Source organism: Diadema antillarum, unplaced genomic scaffold (assembly GCF_040938485.1).
Source record: "Diadema antillarum isolate AM-2024a unplaced genomic scaffold, OU_Dant_1.0 seq00001321_RagTag, whole genome shotgun sequence".
In the NCBI taxonomy this organism is placed as follows: Eukaryota; Metazoa; Echinodermata; class Echinoidea; order Diadematoida; family Diadematidae; genus Diadema; species Diadema antillarum.
Genome location: NW_027272092.1, coordinates 724801 through 750660, shown reverse-complemented (window position 1 = coordinate 750660; position 25860 = coordinate 724801). Strand labels below are relative to the sequence as shown.

The 25860-nt window shown below is 35.6% G+C and overlaps 1 protein-coding gene across 1 annotated transcript; it reads left to right on the top strand.

Annotated features, from left to right (window-relative positions):
* Positions 1-1217: 1217 nt before the first annotated feature.
* Positions 1218-24686, top strand: LOC139708237 (uncharacterized protein MT2135-like). The gene is made up of 13 exons (XM_071620207.1): positions 1218-1274; positions 3930-3998; positions 4912-4998; positions 11177-11212; positions 11899-11944; positions 17567-17706; positions 18694-18828; positions 19970-20104; positions 20964-21077; positions 22020-22096; positions 22949-23143; positions 23614-23800; positions 24504-24686. Exons 1-13 carry the CDS (start codon positions 1218-1220, stop codon positions 24684-24686), a joined length of 1461 nt encoding a protein of 486 aa, XP_071476308.1.
* The last annotated feature ends 1174 nt before the right edge of the window (positions 24687-25860 follow it).

Below are 25860 nucleotides of genomic sequence, written 5' to 3'. Positions count from 1 at the left end.
CTGACTCGTTACCGACAAATGTTATGGGTAATATTATTCCCCCTGCCTTTAGAAAGAGGCAAGTCAAGTGCTCCTTTATTATGCGAAAAAAGTGAAAATATGTTGAATTTTCTTTTACATTTTCTTTATACTGTTGTACGCATATGACTCACAAGCTGTAGTAGTCTCCTCATCCAGCGGTTCCAAGACAAAAATTTAAAAAATTCATAACTTTTGCATCGATTGTCCAATTTTCCTCAAACTTTCACTGATGTGTTCTGCTAACATTGTTGCATTTTCTCAATCCTTATGTTTATGAAGGTGAACTTGTCCTTTAATACCGTTCTCATAATTATATTTAAAGAGAAAGATGTTAAGAAGACTGAGGACTGCCGGACTGCATTCTCAGCTCCTTTACAATTTCGATTCTGATGATTATCACATTGCAATTATCAATATGTTTCGATGTGTTTTTGTTTGTTTGTTTGTTTGTTTGTTTTTCTTTGGCCTATCGATTACTATATCAGCTTTCCCCATTGTTTGAATGAAAAGTGCATTGTCCGAAACAACGCATGCTGATTATACTGTACATCTCTTTTCCCGTCCCCTGTATACCCTCCCCCTCAAGTGAGAATGGGCTATTGCAGAGATGTAATGATTCGCACGCTACACCCTACAATGTACCTTGATGCCAGAGGTGGCTTCTGCGGCAATTTATTGCGCTGGTCTTATTTTCTTTAGGACTAAGAGTGCAAGATTTTAGGCTTAGTGTGGTGTGAGAATTAGGTTTATGGTCACTAGGGTTATGTTGTAGGTAGAATTTATGTTTGGCTTAGGGTGCGGATGGGAGCAATGTTGTCGCAGGAGCAAATGTCTTGGAACCAATGTCAGGTGTATTCTTTCATTTCCATCCAGGCAACCAATGGGGGGGGGGGGGGGGGGTCTGTTTACACTGTCAAAGATCTTTACACTGTATAACCAGGGAGGTGAGACTCACCTAACTGGTATAAACTTATCTGTACGCTCATCTCCTGCGAAATGCGAGTCGTTAGGAATCTGAATTGACATTGGACCGAGTATCGATGCCTCTGTCCACACTGCGCATGTTCAAATCGCCAGGGAATGCAGTTGCAGCCGACATCTGAATACATCGCATATAGATCTAATATCATTTTGTATACTCCGGTGAGGAGCAGACAACCCAAGAATTCGCAGGAGGTAACTGATTGAACACAAACATGGAAGCTACAATTCGTAGGAAGTATTTGTTCGGTTTCATCCTTGGTGTTGCTCAGGTGAGTGTCAAATCTCCCTGCTATGATGTGCCAACGTCCCAACATTGGTTCCAAGGCGTGTTTGTTGTTGATAAAGTCACTTAGTCTTTGATTCTAATATTGATAAAACATATTATCATTAAAGGGATTTTCTTCCCGTCGTTACGGGTTAATCAAAGTATCTATAACTTCCTCGAAATTTATTTTCTAAATATTTCCTGAGTGTTTGCTAAGATTTCTACTGAGTTTGAGTTCTTGGCTTCCACTATTCACCAGAAATGCTATGTTATCGTTACTTTAAAAGATCTGAGTATTGATTTTGGAGAGTATGAGAATGTGAATAAAGTATTGAGCTCAGTCTCCGCAAGTGCAGTTTATACACCATTGAAATTAATAGGCCTACCGTATATCAATATAGCACTTTATTCCTTTTTTCACAGGGGCGATTCTTCGGTCGAATGTTTTGGATGGCAAAACTCAGCTGATAACATTTATGCCGTCTTCAAAATAACTCTCGCCCAGAACAAGAAGTTTGGACAGAAGAGGTCGTGAATATATACAGAAGCATGCGTGATTTTAAGCATTCGCTTGATCCTTTTACATGAGTTGTGTATAGAAATCGCTTTTGTCATTACAGACTGACAATCACACACAACATACATACACACACGCACACACACTCATATACACACATAGTGAGGAAACATTCAAGTTCATTTAGATAGAAAAAGAGCAAAAGTATTCCTGCTCAATTAAGTACTTGATTTACGTTGATTCAGCGACTTTTCATGAAAAGATGCGCTTTAGAATTTCATTTCGTAAATCAAGATGATTTACAAATATTAGGAATAAAATGAAATTTTTACATATAGGCCTACATAAAATGATCGATGTCACGAAATCGGTACAATTTGATGAACATAATGACATGTAATAAAGACACATGTAAATTATTAACAGAGATACAAATAAACGACCCACACGTAAAAATACAAATTCATGACACCATAAATGTTGTATAAGATAGAAGTATACAGTACATGGATAAGCGGATACTTTTGTTTGAACGTGAAAGTTGTCTAAATTTCATGATTGAATAGCGGAAGCTGGATTATCAATCAGAGTCTAACACCGGGGCGCTCTAATGGTTGCAGGTATTAAAGAGGGAGTGAGGTGTAAACTTTTGCACTTTTGCCTCACCAATAAAAGGCCCCCAAACATGCAATGTAGTATTAGGCCATGTTTATCTGCCTTAATTTGGCAGAAGGAGAACGGAGGAGGGAGGCAGCTTCTCAGCTTTCGTCATCTTTGAAGCATTATTATTTTGTAAAGATGATCCCACGCAGAGTGCAATGAAAACAAAGTGTTTACCCCTCATAATATCAAAATGTATTTTTATTGATTAACCCGTTCCACACTGAATTCTGAAATGCCCATTTATAGACTTAATACTGCAGACCACCAGGCTCCCGTACGGAATGGGTTAAAAGTAATACTAAATTATACTAGCATTTAATGTCACATATGTTTTAATGATTACTAGTATAGACCTACTGTACGTGAAAGTACGTTGTGTTTCTTCGTCGAAGGATTTGCCATGAATATCCTTTCCCTGTTAATGACGCGTCCGCTGTTATGGGCGAAAAACAAAAACACACCCCCAAAAAACAATCATTTTCAGTGGAAACGAGACTTATACAGGCATACGTTTACTCAATAATAATGCAGCATAATCATGACCACAATGATGCGGACTCGTGAGCTCATTAAAGAGAAACGTTTTGCTTGTCTATACTTACACAATATTAATGGGGTTCTAATCTATGACCTTTTGTCCCTGTTGAAAGTTTAATTAAGAAGTTTACATTGTGTGACGTGAAGGGATGCAAGTGCATGGTACACTTGCTTTAATATATATACAAATAAAGAAAAGGGCAACTTCAATATGTCCTATTATTTGAAACTCAGAAAACAAAGTCGCTATAGCCTCTTTATTACAGATGTGGCAGTTAGTTTTGTTAATCATTCACGTTTCTCTATATTTGATTTGAAGCGCTGTCTTGTCTTGATAAAGAGTTTATTACCGTCTTGTTTGTCCATCCTTGTGAAACCCACTGACCATGCATTTTTCTTTAGTTTATAAACTAATCACTAGGTATTCAAAACCATACAGGTCTGTGGAAAACCTCGATACATGATGAAAATCATGACTTACCCATTATTTTTAGGAAAAACGGAAATGTTTGAGAAGGAGATGTTCAGAAGAGGCTCGAATACACCCTCGTATATAGTTAAAACCGTCATGGTTCCAATAGTTAGCGAGCTTCTTTTTTTTTTTGTAACGTTAGAATAACTTTGATTACTTTCTTACTTGTTTGCTTTATCTATGTGTCCTTTTCTCTCAAAATATTAACACAAAATATAGCAAAGAAATACCAGTAGGCCTGTATACAGTGTAGTCCAAACTGATGTGAGTATAAACTTTATTCATAAAGCATTCATTGCTGTTTTACAAGATTTTGTAAGTTTACAGCCCCTGTATAAAACAGAACAACTTCCATAATATGACGAATTCTTCAATCCTTTCCGAATTCTATAGACCCAGTGAATTTTTTTGAATCTGCTTCCTTGTTTCCTATATGTATTCTGTTTGTTTGTTTGTCTGTCCCTGTCTAGATTTTACACGGATTACATTCTGTTTCCGCCGCTACTTGCACAGGGCTCAGTGCTGAAGTTGTCTGTACTGTGAGTCACACTCATAAAAAGTTTGTTTGTTTGTTTTCCCCTTTTAGTTCCAATGAATGCAAGAACAATGCAAAATAACATTTCTTAACGGATGAAAGATTACCAGTAAACCAAAACGTTAAGTGATCTTGTTCATTTCACAAATCGAATGATACAAACGACATAGTGTACAAAATGGAAATTATTCTTCACCATTCTGTACATTGGAATACAAAAGAGTGAAGCTAACAACACCTGCCTGCGAGTGATTTTTACATGTGATGTTGTGCAACACTGTGTGTCTGAGTACTGTGAAAGTGGAAATTTTCGCGGTGTTGAAATTTTCGCGCATTTCGCGCAACCAGAAACTAGCGCGAAAATAAAAGCCTGCGAATATTTTTGCTTGCCATATGTTCCTGTGCGTGCCGTCTTGATTCCGCGGAATTAAAAACACGCGAAACTCTTCTGACCAGGCCAAGCGCGAAAAATTAGTCGAAAATATCCACTTTTACAGTATGTGATTATAACTATACACACATCCCTGTTGCTGTTGCGTCGAAGTGCTAATGTTTACAGAAATTAAAATAACAGTTGCCAAATTTGTTTGCAATGAAATGTAAGATTGCTGTCGTTTTAAAATCTTGTACACAGAATCAACACTTTTGTTCTAACAATCACACTTGATTTGTGTAGAAAAACTTGTCGTACACTAGTTGAGGGGACAGAATGACTAAGGAATATAACTTTGATATGAATATACAATTTCTGATATGCATAACATTAGAGAAAATTACCATTACTGTCTGAGTTGCTGCTGTCTTTGCCATTATTCATGTTGCTTTCACCATCATCTGTGTATAGGCCCTCTAACTACCATTGATTCTTATCACTACTTTTATGATGATTTTAAACACATATACTACTACACGAGCAGTGTGACGACTTCGGGCACTGCCTACAAGGCACAGTGGAGGTAGACCCATGGCTGCAGGAAACGTTGAAGACTCAGATGGACGTTCAGGTAACCATGGAAACAAACTCTGTATTGGAAATAATCTCTGTGGAAATCTTCCAACTCAATCTTTTTTAGTTTAGCTCCCTCTTCCCTCTCCTCCTCCCCCCTCTCTCTCTCTCTCTCTGTCGCTACCTATCAATCTCTTTCTGGACAAAATTATTTGACTTTGTCCACTGCTTGTTCGAACAGTTTGTAAAATTCCTCCCGAGCATAACTACATTGGGTTACTGTATTTAACTTTAATTGTCATGCAAACGACCAACTGACTGAACTCAACTTTGTACTCCTTATATCGCACATAGGGGTGGAGAAAACTTGGACAAAGCTGAAGATAGAGAAACACCTTTATTGACAAACTTCGACCAAAGGTCATGAAGGTTAAGAATCCACAACGTTAACGGGGTGATTGTATTAGAGGCATTGTAATGTACGTATACCGTGTTGCAAAGATGCAATTCTGACTTTGTTTACAAAATAGCGTAACCATTCTCTGTTATCTTTACAATTGTATTCTAAAGTCTTAATGGCCCCTAACAAAAGAAAGATAACGGAACATAACAAAGCACAACAATATATTCCCTTTATGCCCTGTTGAAGAAGTTCCAATAAGGAACGTGTGACACTTGTTTTGTTTTTTTTACTTTGTTGTTGTTGTTTCTGCCGACAAAAAAAAATCTTGTAAATGTCTTCCTCTGTCAAACATGAATTTTAGCTACTGTAATTGGCAGTTATCTTTGACAGATAGACCACTGTACCAGTTATTGGCATATTGAAATCGGACTATGATTGTGTGTGATTCCTGAGCACTGTGGTCACTACTGGTCATTCATAGTTGCTAAGTTGGCCTCAAAGTTGCTGTCAAATTACTCCGTATTATATCCTTGGTCACTCGACATCACTGACTCCACATATTCAGCAACTTCTCTGGAACAGTTGTCAGCCTACTTGGACAAAAATGAATATGTGATATTTCTGGAACGTGGAGTAAAAGTGGATTGGAAATGTGACTCTCAAGTAAGTTTTGATACACCATTACTCGGTTAGTCCCACGTGTTCAACTCTGAGATGTAACTTGTGCACACTCTAGTCTATGGGGCTCAGCCAGAATTTGACCTTTTGAAACTGTACCATTAGAAGCAGACCTTTTCTCTTGATCACCTGTGAATACTAGACTTAGAGGCACACCCTCATTTCCTTCTATTTTTGTGTACCTGGTTGCTACTCTTCTCATTCACTATGCCTACTGAAGCTTCAACAAGTACCACCACAAGACAATCAGCTGCTATCGCTACTCAAGTGATGGCTGATCTGGTGAAGAATGAAGAGTTCATTCACTTGCTGGAGAGCATTGTTGGCAATGCGATTGAGAAGAAACTCAATGAGCTCCTCGAACAAGTGCAAGGGGAAGTGTTCGATCTGAAAAGAGACCTGGAAGAGAAGGATAGAGAGGTTAAAAGGCTTGGCGAAAAGGTTCTTCACCAGGAACAAAACATCAGCAGATTGGAGCACACAGTAGACAGCCTGGAACAATACTCACGACGATCATGTCTCCGGATCTTTGGCCTGGAAGAAAAGAAAGGAGAGAATACCGACACGCTGGTCACCGAGGTCATCCAGTCCAAGCTGGGCGTGTCCCTGGATCCAGTGAAAGACATCGACCGATCCCATCGCACTGGAGGCACTCGCGAGTCTGCCTCACAGTCTAGTCGCTCATCCTCACAGAAAGCCCGTCCTCGACCGATCATCGTGAAGTTAAACAGCTACAGAAAGAGAAAAGAAATCATCACCAATCGTAGAAAGCTCAAGGGATCAGGGATTGTCATCGCAGAAGACCTGACAAAAAGAAATCAAAGACTGCTGTCACTGGCTCGTGCTTCAAAGAACATCACAGCTGCCTGGTCCTCTGATGGACGGATAATTGCCCTCATCAGTGCCTCAGGTGGCAAGACAGCCACAAAACTGATCACCTGCGAAGAAGACATCAAGAAATTACATTGACAATAATAGTTGAATGAAGCTGCTTCATAGTAACACTTAATCACTCTTACAATGATATACTTTTGATTACTTAAATACGATGTATACTTACCTGTTTACTACTGTCTATATAAAGTATGCATGTCAAATACAATCCTCTACTCCGATTTATGTTATTCTTCTTATCATTTCACTGCAATCAAGATTATAGAATTTGTATGTCATAAATTGTGTTCATTATTACATGTCATGTACTTCACGATGTACCAGTATTTTACTATTCATTACCTTGTCTCCAATATCTTCTGTTCTATTCCTGCTTCTCGAAACTCCAACAGCTATGTCAAATTGCTTGTGTTCAATAATGTGAATATTTTGTCTTTCTGTTGTATATTCTTATATGAAAAATATGTATATGTATGATACGATCCATGACGAACAAAACTTACCTGAATCTTATTTTGATGTGCCCGCCTTTAACTCAAAATATAAAGATACCAAGTTGTCTGATTTATTTTCGTTAGTTCACTTTAATTGTAGAAGTTTGTCGAAAAATTTCGATAATTTGAATATGTATATAAGCACTATTGATCATCATTTTAAGGTAATAGGACTTACTGAAACTTGGTTAAATGAATCTTCTTCAGTTGAAGCTTATAATTTAGATGAATATAATTTACTTTGTAATAATAGAATTAACAAACGAGGTGGTGGAACAGGTGTATATGTTCATAATTCCTTACATGTATTTATTAGACAAGAGTTGACAGTTATATCTGAGTCATTTGAAAGTATTTTTGTTGAGTTAGTAAATAACAACACTAAATGTAAAAAAACAATTGTTGGTGTGGTATATCGTCCCCCAAATTGTAATATTGATACTTTTTTGAATGAATTTGCAAAATTTTTACATAAGGTAAATCCGCGTGTATATAATTGTTTCATAATGGGTGATTTGAATTTAGATTTAGTGAAAATAGGTTTAAATTCCAAAATTGATTTATTTATGGATATTTTGTATGGATTTTATTTGGAACCTTTGATTAGCAGTCCCACTCGGATAACTGCAACCTCTGCCACTTTGTTGGACAATATATTTACAAATGTCAATATTTGTACTCACTCAGGAATTTTGATTAGTGATGTAAGTGATCACCTGCCAATTTTTTGTATGTCTTCATCCATTGCCCATTGTACAAACAAATCACCTCCCATTTATGTAAAACGTAATATTACTCAGTCAAATATGATTGCTTTTTTTAACACATTGAAAAATGTTGAATGGGAAAATTACATTGGTGTAGGAAGTGTTGATTTCAAGTATAATAGTTTTTTGCAAGTATTCAAACATATTTATGATGAATGTTTTCCTTATAAATCATATGATTTTAAGAAGAAGAATAAGAATCCATGGTTGACTAAGGATTTGATTAAGCTTTGTCGTAAAAAATTAAGTATGTATAAAAAATATGTTAAGAAACCAACCTTTTATAGAAAAGAGGTGTATAATAAATTTCGAAATTATGTTACACTTCGATTAAGACAAGCAAAAAAGAAATATTTCAATGAAAAATTTTATCAAGTGAAAAATGATATTAAATCAACATGGAAAGTTATCAATAATCTTTTAAAAGGTACAAGAAATACCAAAAGTAGTTTAATAGAAAGTCTTGAGATTGGGAATGAAAAAATAACTAATAATAAAAATATAGCTGATTGTTTTAATGATTTTTTTGTTAGTATTGGGGAGAAACTGCAGATCTGTAATGATAACAGAAATGAAAATTCATATGATAAATATTTGAAATCTCCTTACAAAAATAGTATATTTTGTAAGCCAATATCAAAAAAAGAAATAATAACGATTGCAGAGGAAATGAAAAGTAATGTAAGTTCAGGTGTAGATGGTATAGATATAAAAGTTATAAAGTTTGTAATTTCTGTTATATGTGAACCATTAAGTTTTCTTTTCAATGACTGTATGTCTGTTGGTTTTTTTCCATCAAAAATGAAAATTGCACGTGTAACACCTATTCATAAAAAGGGTAACCGTAATGATATTAATAACTACAGACCAATATCGGTGTTAACTATATTTTCAAAGATATTAGAGAAATGTATATTTAATAGATTAATTGAGTTTATAGATAAACAAAGTATTTTGATAAAAAGTCAGTTTGGATTTAGAAGGGGTCATACAACAGCCACAGCAATATTAGATCTTGTGAAAAAAATAAATGATGCTATTGATAATAAAGAATATGCTGTAACAGTATTTCTTGACCTTACTAAGGCTTTTGATGTTATAGATCATTTCATTTTATTACAAAAATTATATTATTATGGTATACGTGGCCCCCCATTCAAACTTTTAAGTAGTTACCTTAAAGATCGTCAACAGTTGACTGTAGTTAATGAAATTGAATCTGATATCAGAACAATTAATTGTGGTGTTCCACAAGGATCGATTTTAGGTCCTCTTCTTTTTCTTATATATATAAATGATCTACCTTTATCAACTCAACATTTAAGTTATGTTTTATTTGCTGATGATACCAGTGTATTTTGTAAAGGCTCAGATCCATGTAAACTGTTTGATATTGTTAATAGACAATTGTGTAATATTAGTGATTGGATGGAAGCCAATAAGTTGATTTTGAATATAGATAAAACTCATTATATTTTATTTGGTATGCGAATTATAACAGACCACAATTTGCAATTGTATTTTAAGAATATGAAAATAGATAAAGTTGTAAGCACAAAATTTTTAGGAGTAATTATAGATGAAAGATTATCTTGGAATTATCATATTGATTACATAGCCAGTATTATATCAAGAAACATAGGGGTTTTGTATAAATTACAGTATCTTCCTAGAAATGTCCTTAAAATGTTGTATTATTCTTTGATTTCACCACATATTAATTACTGCAATATTGTGTGGGGATTCACTTTTAATAAGAATATTGATCGAATACATAAATTACAAAAACGGGGAGTGCGTTTAATAACCAATTCAACATATGCTTCCCCCAGTTTACCTCTGTTTTTAGAAACTCAAATATTACCCATTCAAGATTTAATTTCATTAGAGTCTGCAATATTCATGTTTAAACTTAATAATAGTTTTCTCCCTGATGTATTCTCTGATTATTTTACTCTCAATAGTTCAATTCATGATTATAATACCAGAAACGCTCAAAGTATTCATCCCCCATTAAATCGCACATCTTGTACGCAGTCATCAATATTTTACAAAGGTACTATTTTATGGAATAATTTAAATATAGTTTTCAGGATCAGTAAGACCGTAAGACAATTTAAAAGATTGTATAAACAACATCTTTTTGATGCAATTAAGTTACAAGTTCAGGAATAGTTAAATATGGAGTTTTCTTCTTTTCTTCTCTACCTTCATATCTACACGTATCCGTTTTTTTATTGATTCAAGTTGTAAATCTTATCGTATTTTGCATTGATGTTTGTTTCAACTCAGTTACAAACCAATGATTATACATGATTACATATATTTACATCACAATATTTCTTAAGGGATCATTTTCAATAAGCCTACTTTGTGCTTCTCATGATTCCGCCACTATCATATTTGACACTATGTATTTTTGTTTGTTTGTTTGTCTGTCTGTTTGTTTTTTTATGCAAAGTTTGTAAACCAATTATGAAAGTGGAAATAAATGAAATGAATAACTTTTTGCCAGATACTGTACTTAGAGACTACTTTACGGAGTGATAAAGAGCATATACTATTCTTAGAGGAATTCAAATTTTATTCGATAAAAATTAGTTTTGAACCCTGAGAAACCCAACACACGGTAAAACATAGTGATCCCAATAAAAGGTGAGTCCCACCTTTTGTTAAAATCGCTTTGTTTGGGATATCTGAGCCATTTCAAAACTAATTTTCACCACACAAACTTTGATTTCTTTTTAGAATGATATGTTCTTTTATATTTTTTACATGTTCTCACACCTGAAAAAATCACAATAAAAAAAAAAATTGGAAACCTGAAGTCCCATCTCAACCGAAACTGCACCATCCCTTAATGTTTTTCTGGAAGATTTCATCTGGTTGTTTAGGAATTTGATTAAATGTCTATCATTTCACTTATTCTCTGGAACAAAAAACTGATATGATTAAACTGTATTACGACAGAGAAGGCTTTACTCTCATTTCTGTTTACAGCTTGACACTCCGTTCCATCTTGTTCAACTGCTTGATGTAAGTTTCTGTTTATTCTTTTTTTATGAGACTTGATGTGTTCATTTTACTTGGTAGCGTTTATATATTGACGAATTTGACGGAGGATGAAATTCTGCTATGCAGTGACGTATAGTTGAAGGAATCAGATTCATACATGAATATGAATCAATCATTATGATCCTGTTAAGCATTACTTGGATATTATATATATATATATATATATATATATATATATATATAATATATATATTATATATATATATACAATGTACATAGAAATATCAATGTGAACAACGCCATTGTTTCATCATTGCGGGGTTTTTTTTTTCACTTACTGTGTATGCTACCATAATGTGATAATATTGTATCAATTTCTCCATATTATTTGGGAAAAAGGTATATATTTCTGAAGTGCATGTCTCGTGATAAACGGACCACCTCCCTGCTCGTATAAATGAGAAAATCTTGAAATTTAACTGCTCAACTTCATCCTAATATGAAGTCTTCTCAACTATATGAAAGTGGCTTTAGTGTGTAATTAAAGAAAATAAGAGTTATATTAGTTTCTTGAAGGGGAAAGGCAGAGTGTACGAATATTTGTTTTTCATTACATTTTTTTTTAATCATAGAAAAGAGAATATTTTGTATTTTGTTTGTTTGTTTGTTTGTTTTAGCACGATTATGCTTCTCAATTTTTGCTGCAGGCTCACAACGCTTACAACACGAGAGTGTACGGAGTACTGTACGGAGGTAAAAATCAACAATACTGTTTTAATTGTGTAATGAATGGCGTTTATTTTACCGAAATATTATGTTTCCGGATTTTCTACTGGAAGATCTATAAACGCAGCTGATTATTGTCATAATGACCCATGCGAGAAGGGAGGAATGAATGTTTCTGAAAGTCAAGAGCTTAATGGGATTTAATTTCAAATCAATTTCATTCACACACTTGAATGAGAATGACATTCCTTTTGAAAAGTAAAGCTGCAATTCCTTCATTTTGTTTAGGTGCTTGGAGAAACTTGATCTGTTAAAACCCGATTCTGATCCATATGTATCAATGTTATTGCTGCATAGCTCATAGTATGAGGAAAACGTTAAACAAGCTTGAGAGTTGCAAAAAAAAAAATACTTTCTCAGATTGTGCATAACGTTGAATATCGCGGTTATTCATTGCTCCAGAAGGCTGTGACAATCAAATGATATAACTGAGATTCAACTAAAAGGCCTATCTTGCTCCTTTTATATAAGAAGATCACGATTCAGTCTGTACTGTGTCTGTATAAATAGTAGCTTAATTTTCACATAAAGGCAATTGTCAGTCTTCAAATGCCGAAATAAAAATTAAGAGCAAGTTGTGATATACTATTTTACTATTAAAACTGAACAATTCTATCAAAAAAAAATGACCAAATTCTTTATTTTATACTCAAGAAGAAATTTTGTAGATATTAGGGTAGTTACTAGGTGTTAACAACAAAACGACGCGATGGTTGCGTGCAAGATGTCGGTTCCTCATTCAATGCTTAATAATCCCTGCTGGTTTGTATTATCTTGTATAAATACTCTCACTTTTCTCATTCACTTAGATGATTTGAGTAGATAGACGCCCTAAGTAAGCAAGGAAACAGAGAGAAATCCTATAGGACCTTTTAGTTCTCTCTCTCAATACATTCACGATTGAAAATTTACATTAACTTATCCGTCATCTTGTATGGAAATGCTGCACCTTCAGGCGCAACTTGACGGGTATCTTTAGGACCTGCGAGTGGGTCGGTTGCTATAGTGATGACATAAGTGGGAATAACGATATGCATTTGCCACTATCAGCACGATATGTGACTATACTATCAATGACAAAAATTGCAGGATATGATTTCAAACGAGAGTTCATAAAAACTAATATTATTTAAGTCTGTATACATAGAGTTAAAATTTGGAGCTATAGCCTAACAATGCCTTGACCACCAACAAAATCAAATAAGGGCAACACCATCGGCATGACACTATGGGTGGGCCTGCATGGACTTTAAATCCCAATAAGTGTATTTTAGATTAACAGATAAAGCTGCCTGAACTTGAACCCTCGAGTTCACAGTGAATATCTAATGACCCATGGGTTTAGCTATGATATTAGATTTGAGCTCTCAAAGCAAAATTTAGAATCAACCATTCTGTGAAAACGAAGATTGAGTATACGCCTAATTTAATTGTCAGGCTTAGTTTGATAGTGAAACTGCTGCAGCGAACCCTACATAATCTCTCTCAATTAATGTAAATGATCACATGTATTGAGTATACGCACCAACTTTTCTCGTTGACAACCATTTTGCGGAGGAATTTTGAAACCGGCAGCTCCACCTGCGCTGGTAAAAAAAAGAAAGAAAAGAAGAAAGAAAAAGGTTATGGCATTGTGTTCCGTTCTGAAAACAAAGACATCTCCAGTTAATGCGAGATAGTTTGAAACAGTCCTAACATCTTATTTATTACTTTTTTATTTATTTATTCATTTATTTTTTATCAATTTATTTATTTATTCATTTATTTATTTATCTATTTATTTACTTATTCATTTATTCATTGATTTATCTATCTATATATTTAGAAATTTATTTATTTATTCATCCAATTTATTTCGTCTGTTCGTCTGTATTTACAACCTCGTCACATTTAGTATATTGTTTCCCTCTTCATTTTCCTCCCCTCATTCTACAAGTCCTTATTCATCTTATTCAAATTGATGCAGGCCCGTAACGAAGGGGGGGGGGGGGGGGGCGGAGGGCTGGAGTTGGTTCAGGGGTTTGAAAAAATAAGAGAAATAAAAAGACAAAAATGAGTTGCGGACCCCCCCCCCCCCCCCGTTTGAAAAAAAAAAATTAAAGGGGGCTTGTAGTGGTACCAGAAAAAACCCGGAAGTGGCACAAGAAACAAACAGGGAGGAACATTATAAATGATGAAATTATAAATGATAAAACTAAAAATATTATTATAGGTACTATTTATAGACCACCAAATAACGAAATAGATTTATTTCTAGACAGCATTGAAATTTTTTCAAATACAATTATTCATGAAAATAAAAGTTTGTTTTTAATGGGGGATTACAATATTGATTTACTAAGTACGACAAACCATAATTCTTCTAGATTTCATAACACATTATCATTAAGTAGTCTTTATCCTCACATTAATAAGCCTACGAGAATCTGTAACACCACGTCAACTGAGACTTTAATCGACAACATTTTCTCTAATATTATTGATAAAAATTATACTAATGGCATACTTTATTCAGATATATCTGATCATCTTCCCATATTTACCATTCACGAGCAGATTGGAAACGTTCAACCAAAACAAAAATGCTATAGAACGCGAAGAAAAGAATCTCACGAAAATATTAATTCATTAATATCTGATTTATCACGCGAACAATGGCAAGATGTGACTTCGGTCAATGACGCGAATCTATCTTACGAAATGTTTTTGCATAAATTTCTTTATTATTATAATAATCGTATTCCCTTAGTTAATAAGAACAATCGCGCAAAAATAAAACAACCATGGATTACCAAAGGGCTAATGCGTTCTATACTCACCCGTAATCGCTTATATAAAATGTCCTTACGTAAACCAACACCACAGAACAAAGCAAAATACAGAACATATCGAAATACATTAACCACATTAATCCGGGCATCTCGAAAGCGATATTATTCAGACATATTAGAATCAAATAAGGACAGTAAAACCAAACTGTGGCGAACTATCAATGACCTTATTAAGAATAAAAAGAAAGAACTCCCGACCGTTATTTCCGAAAATGACCAAGATGTTAACGACCCTGAAATCATTGCAAATTGTTTTAATAAGTTCTTTACCAACATAGGCCCCAATCTCGCCTCAACAATACTTCCAAACGCTGGAAATTTTACAGATTACCTTCCTGAAAGTAATAATAATTCTTTATTTTTTACTCCCACGAATGAAAATGAAATACTGAATATTGTTCGATCTTTTAAGTCGAGTAGATCATGTGGCCACGATGGATTAAGTATGCACTTACTAAAACAAATAATATATTTTTTAGTAACCCCCATAGTACATATCTGTAACTTATCATTATCTACTGGGATCTTCCCAAATTCTTTAAAGATTGCGAAAGTAATCCCTATTCACAAAAAAGATGATGCGTCCCAAATAAAGAATTATCGTCCAATTTCATTATTGCCCGTCATTTCCAAAATCCTTGAAAAGATTGCACATGAACGTTTGTATAAGTTTCTAGTTGATAACCACATTTTAAATCCTAACCAATTTGGTTTTCGAAAAGGTTTTTCTACAGATTTTGCAATCATTCAAACTTGTGACAAAATTATTGATTCTATTGCGAACAAACAGCACGTGATAGGAGTTTTTATGGACCTGAGCAAGGCCTTTGATACAATAGACCATGGAATTTTATTAAAAAAGCTACATAATTATGGCATAAGAGGAATAGTTCTTTCCTGGTTCCGAGATTATTTATCCCAACGTCAGCAATACGTAGCATTTCATTCAAGTACCTCGTTTAAGTCATATATTACTTGCGGTGTACCACAGGGATCCATTTTAGGACCTCTACTTTTTCTTATATATATTAACGATATTATAAATTCCTCAACCCTTCTCACCTATGTATTATTCGCGGACGATACCAGTGTCTTCTACTCTCACAACTGTTTAAACACACTAGTGGATATACTTAATTCTGAGCTTGCAAAAATTTCTACATGGTTTAAATGCAATAAATTATCACTAAATATAGATAAAACGTGTTTCATAAACTTCAATACTTCACATTTGCAACCGATAATGCCTAATAACATTATTATTGATGGTATGCCCATTATTGGAAAAAAATCAACCAAGTTCTTAGGGGTAACCCTTGACTCCAATTTAAATTGGAATAACCACATTGATAATATAACCACATTAATATCTAAAGTCATTGGAATACTTCGGAGATTAAAATATTTTGTAACGGAAAAAGTACTCACTATGTTATACAATGCATTAATCTTACCGTATATTAATTATTGTAATGTTGTCTGGGGAAACTGTAATAAAACCAAAGTAAATGTTATTTTTCTTTTACAGAAAAAGGCAATAAGAATATGTACTAACTCACATTATTTAGAACATACTGATCCATTATTCCTTAGACTAAAAGTTCTTAAAGTTGACGATATACACAAATTTCAAACAGCAATATTTATGTTCAAATACACGCAAAATCTACTCCCACTCTTCCACAACGCATTTTCCCTTAACAGGGATGTCCATGCTTACCCCACGCGCCATCGTAATGATTTCCATTTGAATAACCCTAAACTCCTATTAGCTCAAAAATCAATTCGGCATAACGGGCCTGATATTTGGAATTCACTCCCTCTCCACATAAAACAGTGCACATCTCTCTATTCCTTTAAGGCAAATACAAAGAAATATTTCTTGGCACAATATCATACGGTACAGTAATCATTAAACATGTACCTCTTATACTCAACAACAAGGCAATATTTTGGTCCACCCCCTTTTCCCTTTCTTTTACTTTGCTGCTTGACCCTTCGCCCATATTATAACATATTCAATCATTTTCTTAGAAGTGCTGACCATCAACACTTTCGCGCTTCATCACCTGCACACGCACTCACAGGCACCACTCCTGTTTACCAAGTAATTGTATAAAACTGGATTTACACGCATTTTAACATGGCCCATCCGTATTAGTGTTCAAGTACTACAATAAAAAATGGTAATTTAACTCTGGCTGTCCGTCTGTTCAAGCACGGCTTATAACGGCGGCCCTCTGCATTATATGTATATATTATATATTGTACTGTGAATCAAGTCATTATTGGCCATATAAACATTTTGTATGTTATTTAACGTTTCATTTGTCTTTATATACAAAATATGACTTACTATGTAATATGTCAATAATTTTCAGAATTGTATTTGTGTAATTGAACCTGCCTTTGTTATTTTTGTATTCTGAAAGAAAATATGAAATGCAGAAAATAAAATCTTTTCAAACAAAAACAAACAAAAACATGATTTTTTTTTATCAGCTTGTCAGCTGACTTAATCCGGAAGTAGTCCATTTTGTCTCATTCTAACCCCCCCCCCCCATAACCCTCATACAGTTACGGACCTGTTGATGTGCCATATTAACATGTTAAATTGTGTTTGATAAAGACAATGTCTCTGTGTTGGAACAGTGAATGTCACTAAATACGTTAAAAAAGCTCCATTACAAATAATATACCACAGATCCTCTTCTCCTAGTTCACGCCTTTCTATGTATTACCGTAAAACCATTTCTAGCAAACGACACGTGTCAATGGCCTCCACCATACGGCACCGCCCCCTGCGTAACGATAGCCAATCAGGAGTTCAGCCTGACTGATCTTCTGAATATGGGCATCAGAGGGATAGAACTAGACAACTGGTTTTGTGAAGGCGAGGTATGGCGAGTAAAACCTTTACATCTACTAATTGATAATAAAGTTTTCCATGTCACAAGTGTTTTCTTTCTCAAAACTCATCTACAAATTTTATATAGCAGCATGCATATCATGACAATTCAAAGCCATATTTCAAATTTGAACAGATAACATTGGCAAGTCGTTGCATTGATAAACTTTTTGCGTTGGAATAAATATCTTAAGACCAGGGCAGTGAGGAAATTCCACTTTTTTCGCTTGGCTGTTATACCCTGGTTCGTGTGTAACATAATCTACAAGGACATACCTCAAAAGCAATGCACATGCGCAATCTATTATGTGAAGAAGCTTGAATATGAAATAGATACTTCTTTGATTATCTTGCAATGAGAGTGACACATTGTTATTGAATCAGTGAGTCATTGTTATTTTGCAATAATTTTGTATCATTTGGACATAGAAAAATGACATGACATGAAACAAAACAAAATACACTGTAAAATACATCAACATTCCGTCAATATGAATATATGAATATATATATATATTATATATATATATATAATATGTATGTATATATTACATATATATATATATATATATATATATATATATATATATGTATATAATATATGATTCTATCACATGGATGATTTTAATCCAAGTGTTGGTTCCTGTACATATACGATGAAAGACAAAAGAGACACTGAAATACACAATAGAATCCAACAACTTTTAATTGTTACACGCTGTGTAAATTTGGTACAACCATTAGAATAGTTGTTGGACGCGAATAATGCATAACAATCTCTTTTATTTTATTTTATCTCACATAAATAGCTAATAAGGATGAAAAAAGGACGACATATTCCCATATTAAAAAAAAAATCAGGCACCAGACCAAAGATTATAATAGGTTCTTATAGCAAATTGCTAGCAAATTGCTAATTTAGTAACATAACCCTACGCTGCTATGTCTATTAATTTTCCCCTCCTTACCATTCCAAGATGCGTATTGCTCACCTCGGGACGAATATCGCAATGATGTGCAATGCTAATCACGTGAGATTCGAGGAACCTGTGGCTGAAATAGGGGCGTGGCTGGACCAGAACGAAGGCGAGATCATCCGCATCTATATGAATGTAAGTCATTCGATGAAGTGGCGGAGGTCATTTCCATGAAAAACGCTGAAACGTGTGTAAGCCTTGAAGATGGGTTCTGTATAGTTTTATAGGCCCTACGCACTTTAATCATTTTGCCTTTCGTACTTCATCCAGTTTTTAATGTCATGATGTCAAAAAATGATGTCAAAAAATGAAACTATGATTGAATTGAATTGAATTGAAAATGCACGCATGGAACTAAGAAAACAAGAAGGTAAGGATATAAATGCATAGATATTAAAGAATGTTTAGTTAAACATTTTCAAATTATAGCAGTAAAGATGTGAGTAGACAAATTACTTTCAAGTGGTTTACTTCAGCACTGAGTATACATAAGGATTGCTACTGATTGACAAAAAATATATGTACGTCGATGTAGGGCAATTGTCAATCAGTTGCAATGAAAACATCTCGACGGAAGAATTTCATGAATTTGAATAACAAAGCAGTACCCGCTGCATGCTATAAGGATTAGAACCAACACTTGCTGTCGGGCGAAAGCTCGGTGGTCTAGTGGAGATGACGCCTGTCCGGTGATCAGGAGGTCGTAGGTTCGAATCCTGCTCGAGTATGTACGCCCATGATTTTTTATTTTTTTTATCATGGCTGCTACTAAAACACTGATCAATTCAGTGCTTATGTACGTCGATGTAGGGTAAATTGTCAATCAGTTGCAATGAAAACATCTCGACGGAAGAATTTCATGAATTTGAATAAGGATTGCTATTTTCGGCAAACTCCTCTTCACGCAGCAAAATGTAAGGATGATTGTTACAAAAACAATGCAACATTTGAAGTTGAGAACATTTATACAAATCAAACTCATGTCGATCCTGGTCAATTGACATAATTTGTTTAAGGTTAACGTATCGTGGGACCGTTGATTTCATCTAGACCTATAGTGACGAGAGCATGCAGGTCGCCTTCCGTGTAATATTAGCGAGCTTTGTGACTGGACCTGCGACGCGACCGCTAAGATCGGGGGGGGGGGGGGGGGGGGGGGGGAGAAAAAATTCAGCTGTTTCCATAGTACAGCCAGGGATGCAGCATCGTCTTAACGTTTGCGTCGTAGATCCAACCGTGTCCAATGTTCGCTAACGACGTTCTCTGATTTACGCAGGAGAAGTTTGACCAGGGCAACGATAACGCAGTAAACGGACCTTTCGAGCGTCATCTTGGCGACCGTGTTTTGACACCTGCTGACCTGCAAGATAGCTACGGAGGGGAGTGGCCTACATTGAGGACGATGAAAAGGGTGTGGCAGTTAACCTCTGTTTGATTGTGTGTTTTGTCTGAATGTTTGTCTGTTTCTGTACTTAAACATTTATCATTCCTATACACCGCAATGCATTGGAAAAAAAGATTGATGTTTAAAACAGACCACACATACTTAGACATAATTTCCAGGCTACTGAGATGGATACTTTTTGTCTGTCAGAAGAAAACGAGCAGAAAGAATACATCAAAATTTACCGCTTTAATAGTCAATATTATTTTGTCATGCAAACTCCTCCACGAGTTTTCAACTTTTTCTTTTTGAAGTGGTGGTAGGAAATTCTGTGATTTGAAAAAAAAAATCTAAAGTCTTGTCTGATGTAAAAATACTGTATGTTCCTCCAATCGATTGTAGCAAATTCGTTTATCGATATTCAAATACTGCAGTAACTAAATCTACTTGCAACTCCATGAGTATTATACTAAACATTCGCGACACGGGGGAGGCAATTCTCTGTTGTCGTCCGTCAGTATTTGCCGTCTTGTAACCATCTTGAAGGTCATAGGCTCTCGATGATGTTACTAACCGAAATTATTCGGCATATTCCAGTCTTTCTTGATTTATTTCACGCAAGCGAAACTATAAAGATTTAGCTTTTTTTTTTTTAAACGGAAAGCCAGCAAACTCTTCTCGCGTGTAGGGTTATATACAAATGTATTTACTATTAACCTTTCTCCACATGAGTCTAGAATCTATGAATATATTAAGTACTAAGAGAAAGAAAGAAAGAAAAGTCTCGGGCAATTATTGACAACAATAGTGCCTTGTGAACACATTATGTATAACTATCAATTTTGTTATACGTTGCATGTATGTATCTTTTTTCTTCACATCATAGGATGGCAAAACCGTGGTCATAGCACAGATAGCCACTGCTGGGTCTGATGAATTTTACCTCCACCAAGGCATATTCATCCATCCGGGATTCTGGTTGGACAAACAACGCAGATTCGTAAGTAGGCCCTATTATGCTCCTCCCTGTATTCAATATAATACTTAAGTACAGGTTCCCGGGTTCAGGTTATCCGGACTAACGATTTTAACAGCTTTCCCACCAACTCTCTTCGTGTACAACCTGATGACTATTTCATGTCAATGGCGTTTTAAGTCGGCGATCCCCTGTAAAAACATCGGTGTTAGATTTAACACCACGGGTGTTAAATCTAACACCGATCAAACTTCAATAAAGGACCACACCCACAGGTGTTAAAAATGCACTGTGATGGTGTTGAAAAGTGTTCACCTGACACTTCGTGGTGTTAATTTGACACTGTACCTGGTGTTATTTTGACACTGTACTGGTGTTAATTAAAAAATGACACCACATGGTGTTGATTTGATATTTGCTGGTGTTAATATCAATGGTTTAACACCCGTCCAGCTTCAATAAGGGACCACACCAGCTGGTGTTACTTTGGTGTAAATTTATTTTCACATTTTTTCAAAAATCTATTTTTTTAATGTAAAATTCTTGATCGTCTTGTTTAAATTAAAAATCAACAAGAAATGCAGTTACTAAGAAACTCTTCAAAAAACAGTTTAAAATTTGGAAATGACACCCGTAGGTGTTAATTTAACACCATAAATGAGCACCGAAAATTTAACACCAGCTCGGTGTTCACTATTTAACACCGGACTTTTTGCAGTGAGAGGGTTTATTTTTGTAAATAAGACAACAAATCGATTAGTCATGTTGACATGATTCCCCCGGCATTCAGTTGAAATGTCGACTTATAATCTTTGTTTACGCCGAGAAAAAATATCTTTCTGCTCCAGATATGTAAACTATACCCCTGACTCTGTCGAGTGATGGCACTATAGTATACGTCTACAGTGATGACTCATCAGATCTATTTAACTTATCTTTCATTCTATCTTGGTATGGTTACATCAGTTTACAAACTATCCATCGTGTGGTGGAAAAAATGACACAAACGCCCTTCGCTTCTACAGTGACAGCACGCACTACATGTAAGTATATATGCAGATTCAACAGTATAACATTTTATCATCTACCTAAGATATAGCATGTTACCCTGATCACTGTGATTCTCGTCACAAAACGGCGGTAATTCGCCTCAATTATATCTGCATAGAAATAATGACAGATCACGTGTCGAGTAAGACATTCGCTGTACATTTGAACATAAAGACGTTAGTGTATAAATAGGATATAATAAATGCTGAGCTGAAGAAGGAACAGGGGAGGGTTTTATGTATGTTGCACATTTAGACCCCTTTTCATTTTCAGTACGTTAATAAACCATCAAAAGTGGCTATGTGCCATAACAGTGGCGGATCCACAGGGGGCGCACCCGGCGCACGGCTCACCCTTTATTTTTCGTTAAAAACAAAATAAATGAAAAGAACAAAAATGAAATGAAATCCGGAAGTGGCACCAGAAATATTAGTTGCGCTCCCCCCCCCCCTTACAGAATTCCTGAATCCGCCCCTGCATAACTATTAATGCTTATTTATTTTTCTCCGCTCTACCAACTTAATTCTCGATTATAAAAAGCAATCAACTCTTCTAGTAAAATAATTATGAATGGGAGCAGATTTGTGGAAGATACATCGTAAATTACACATCGTAAATTACAAATTATTACTATGTAACCTCACACATTCCTGTAGGATATGTGCAATTGTTCTTTGAAAAAAACGCACTAGCTGTAACCTACAGACATCATATTCTTGTGGTATGACGCCCGTTATTTGCAATAATATCAATATATGGCAGCTGCTACACCAGTGTCCGAACGGTTTGATATTTTCCACAAGATTAACTCTGCCTGTGACTTCGGTGTCTTTAATTTTCTACAGATTCGAAAACGAATTACTGGACGGCCCGTCTAGAACTGGGTACGTGGAAGACCTCACCGAGTTTGTCAAGTGCCGTATACAGTACCCTGGCGCGGACATGATCACGCCGCAGTTCCTCGAGACGGCAGTCTACACCTGGGCCCGGGGAGAACCGGCGAACCCAGTAACTGACGCAACCTCCTGTATCCTTCTCAGGTATAAGAAAGAACTTCTTCAAGCAAACATTGGTCAAGTGACATTCGATACAATGTATGTCTTTATTGACGATTCTCTCTTTTACATTTTAATGGTGAACACATTATTAGAAGCATGGATGAGCCAGTACGTCGGGGCTCTCGATTCTATATAGGCCAATTCGAGGTGCTTGTCCTGTTCGAGTTAGATTTGGATGTACAAAATACACTTGGATTTTATAATTATGGTCCAACAGTTATGTTCCGTTGATCAAAACCTGCTCCCGCTATTCTCCGAATGATTTAGATGACTTGTGTAAAAGAATCAAATATCCTTCAAAGATACATCATAAACGTCTTTGCCTATACCTTCCCAGGAAGACGAAGAGAAATGACCTTATTACAGAGAATTGGTTTTAACAAAATCCATGGACTCAATTAAGATTACAGACGTCATTACAAATATTGTCTGAATTGCATAATGTCTTACAGCGGCACTGATGGTCGATGGTACAGACCGAATGACTGCAACAAGGAAGTCAACTTTGCTTGCCGCCATGAGGTCGATGTTGATGACTGGGTGGTGAGCGACACGGCCGGGAACTACGACACGAACACCGATGCATGTCCCGCTGGATATAGATTCGCGCTGCCGCAAAATGGCTACGAGAATCAGAAGGTAAAATAGGGCAGTGCCAGAGATACTGTGATAATTATGTGAATGTTTATACCCAGCCATGCATAATCATATGACCAGCTGATGACTACAATAAGGACAATCAACTTTAAGTAGTAGCTAAAGCTATGATGCAGGACCCCTTAGCAGAAAAGTTCCGAGTGAGCTGAAAGGGCTACCATGCTAAAAGAAAATGGTATATATAGATAAATAGAGATAGATAGATAGATAGATAGATAGACAGACAGATAAATAGATAAATGAATGAATAAATAATAAGATACATACATACGTCGATATTTTAAACAAAAATTATAGAGAGACAGACACACATCATTCGTAGGTATACAGATGATTATTGGCCAGATATGAGAACTGATATATACCATATGCAACACATAATACTGGGTGCAGTTTACCTGCGCAGCAAGTTAAGCTGCATTAATAACCAGTTTGCATTTTATTACTTCGTATTCATGGGAATATATTGGCACGTGATTGGGATATAATCATAACATACCAAGTAGTGGTACATGATTGTATCCCCAAACACTAGTGCCACAGTGTAATATAGTTTGAGTGATTTATATCTCAATGCGTCAAATTGCGTCAACCATAATACATTGATATATATTCAAGAGATCATAGATCATGGATGAGGGCTTCAACTTTAAGGAATAATTATCATCATCATCCTATCACACAGCTACTGGATGAGCTCGACGGACGCTCGACCTGGCTCAACGTTGCCCCCTTGCTACCAAACTACGTGCCCCCTACTAATCTTCCACCAGTGGATCCCACTACTGCCCACGCCACGCCTCTCGTCCGGTCCTCCTCGCTGCTCTTCTGGTCTCTCATCGTCCTCGTCGCTGCGATGCTTTCATAAATCACTTATGCAGATCCGCAATTTTCTTTCCAATGGGAGAGAACAAAATGAAGTCATTGACTTTTTTAGTTTTAACGTCAACATAGACGATACTGGCCAATGGTATCACCAAGGGATAATTTCCAAATTTTCGAAGAATTCTTTCCACTTAATTGTTTCTAATCAGTCATAATACAGCAACAATTAGGCACCGACCAATGAGTAGTTATATTAAAGGCAACGTGCATGGCAATCGTTTATTGATCCTGATATTCCAGCGTTATGGTGAAGTTTGAAAATCATTCTAAAGAAGTCAATAATCAGTGGACAGTCCTCTAGGGGTCTTCTATCAGTGAGACGACCGCTTATACTACGCCTAAAGGCTAAAAGCAGTTGAACACTGCTAACTGGTTTGTCAGTGTTGGTGGCGTTGCTGTTTGGTCTCTCAAACGGTTCAGCGAATTGACACTGTTAATTATAGCCGCATAAGTTATGTGTGGCATGCAGCAGCTGCTCTTAGTATAACCATTTTATATACACAACTCCAGGATAAATCGTATGTTAAATAATAAATGAATATGATAGCAAAATACTAGACAGAGAAATAATAAACTATCGTGGAATGCTGTATCAGACAAACTCGACATTTTCAGGAAATACATTCGTTTTCCTGTTTCACTCACAGTCAAGATTGTCTTAAACGTAAACTTAAGTAAATGACCTCCGTGTTTTGGCGGAAAACCCCCCCAAAAACTTGTGTAATTGCATTACGCACTAGTGATAAAGTGTACTTGATATCGACTGGAAAAAGAAAATGTTATGATTTACTTCACCATGCAAACCATCAAGCAATACAAATCTTGTGATGTGCGTAATTTGTACTAACAAGTGTACCTTACAGTGTTATGTACTTATTTGTTGTGAGAATATCACAGCCCTCCCCCCCCCCCCCCACCGCCGCCCCCACTCAGATATTGACGGTATTAGGTAGGCCTAGATGACAATTCCCCATCAGCAATTTCAAACTCTTTGTTTGGTTGCAATATTGACTGGCCTTAAGAGCAAGTACGTCATTATACTTCTAACCCTTGTTGAGAACTGTGAACATATTACAAGGAATAGAAGATTAACGGAACACAAACTTAAAGGGAACCTCCGGATTATCTTTAGACTTTTACATTTGAACAACTATTAG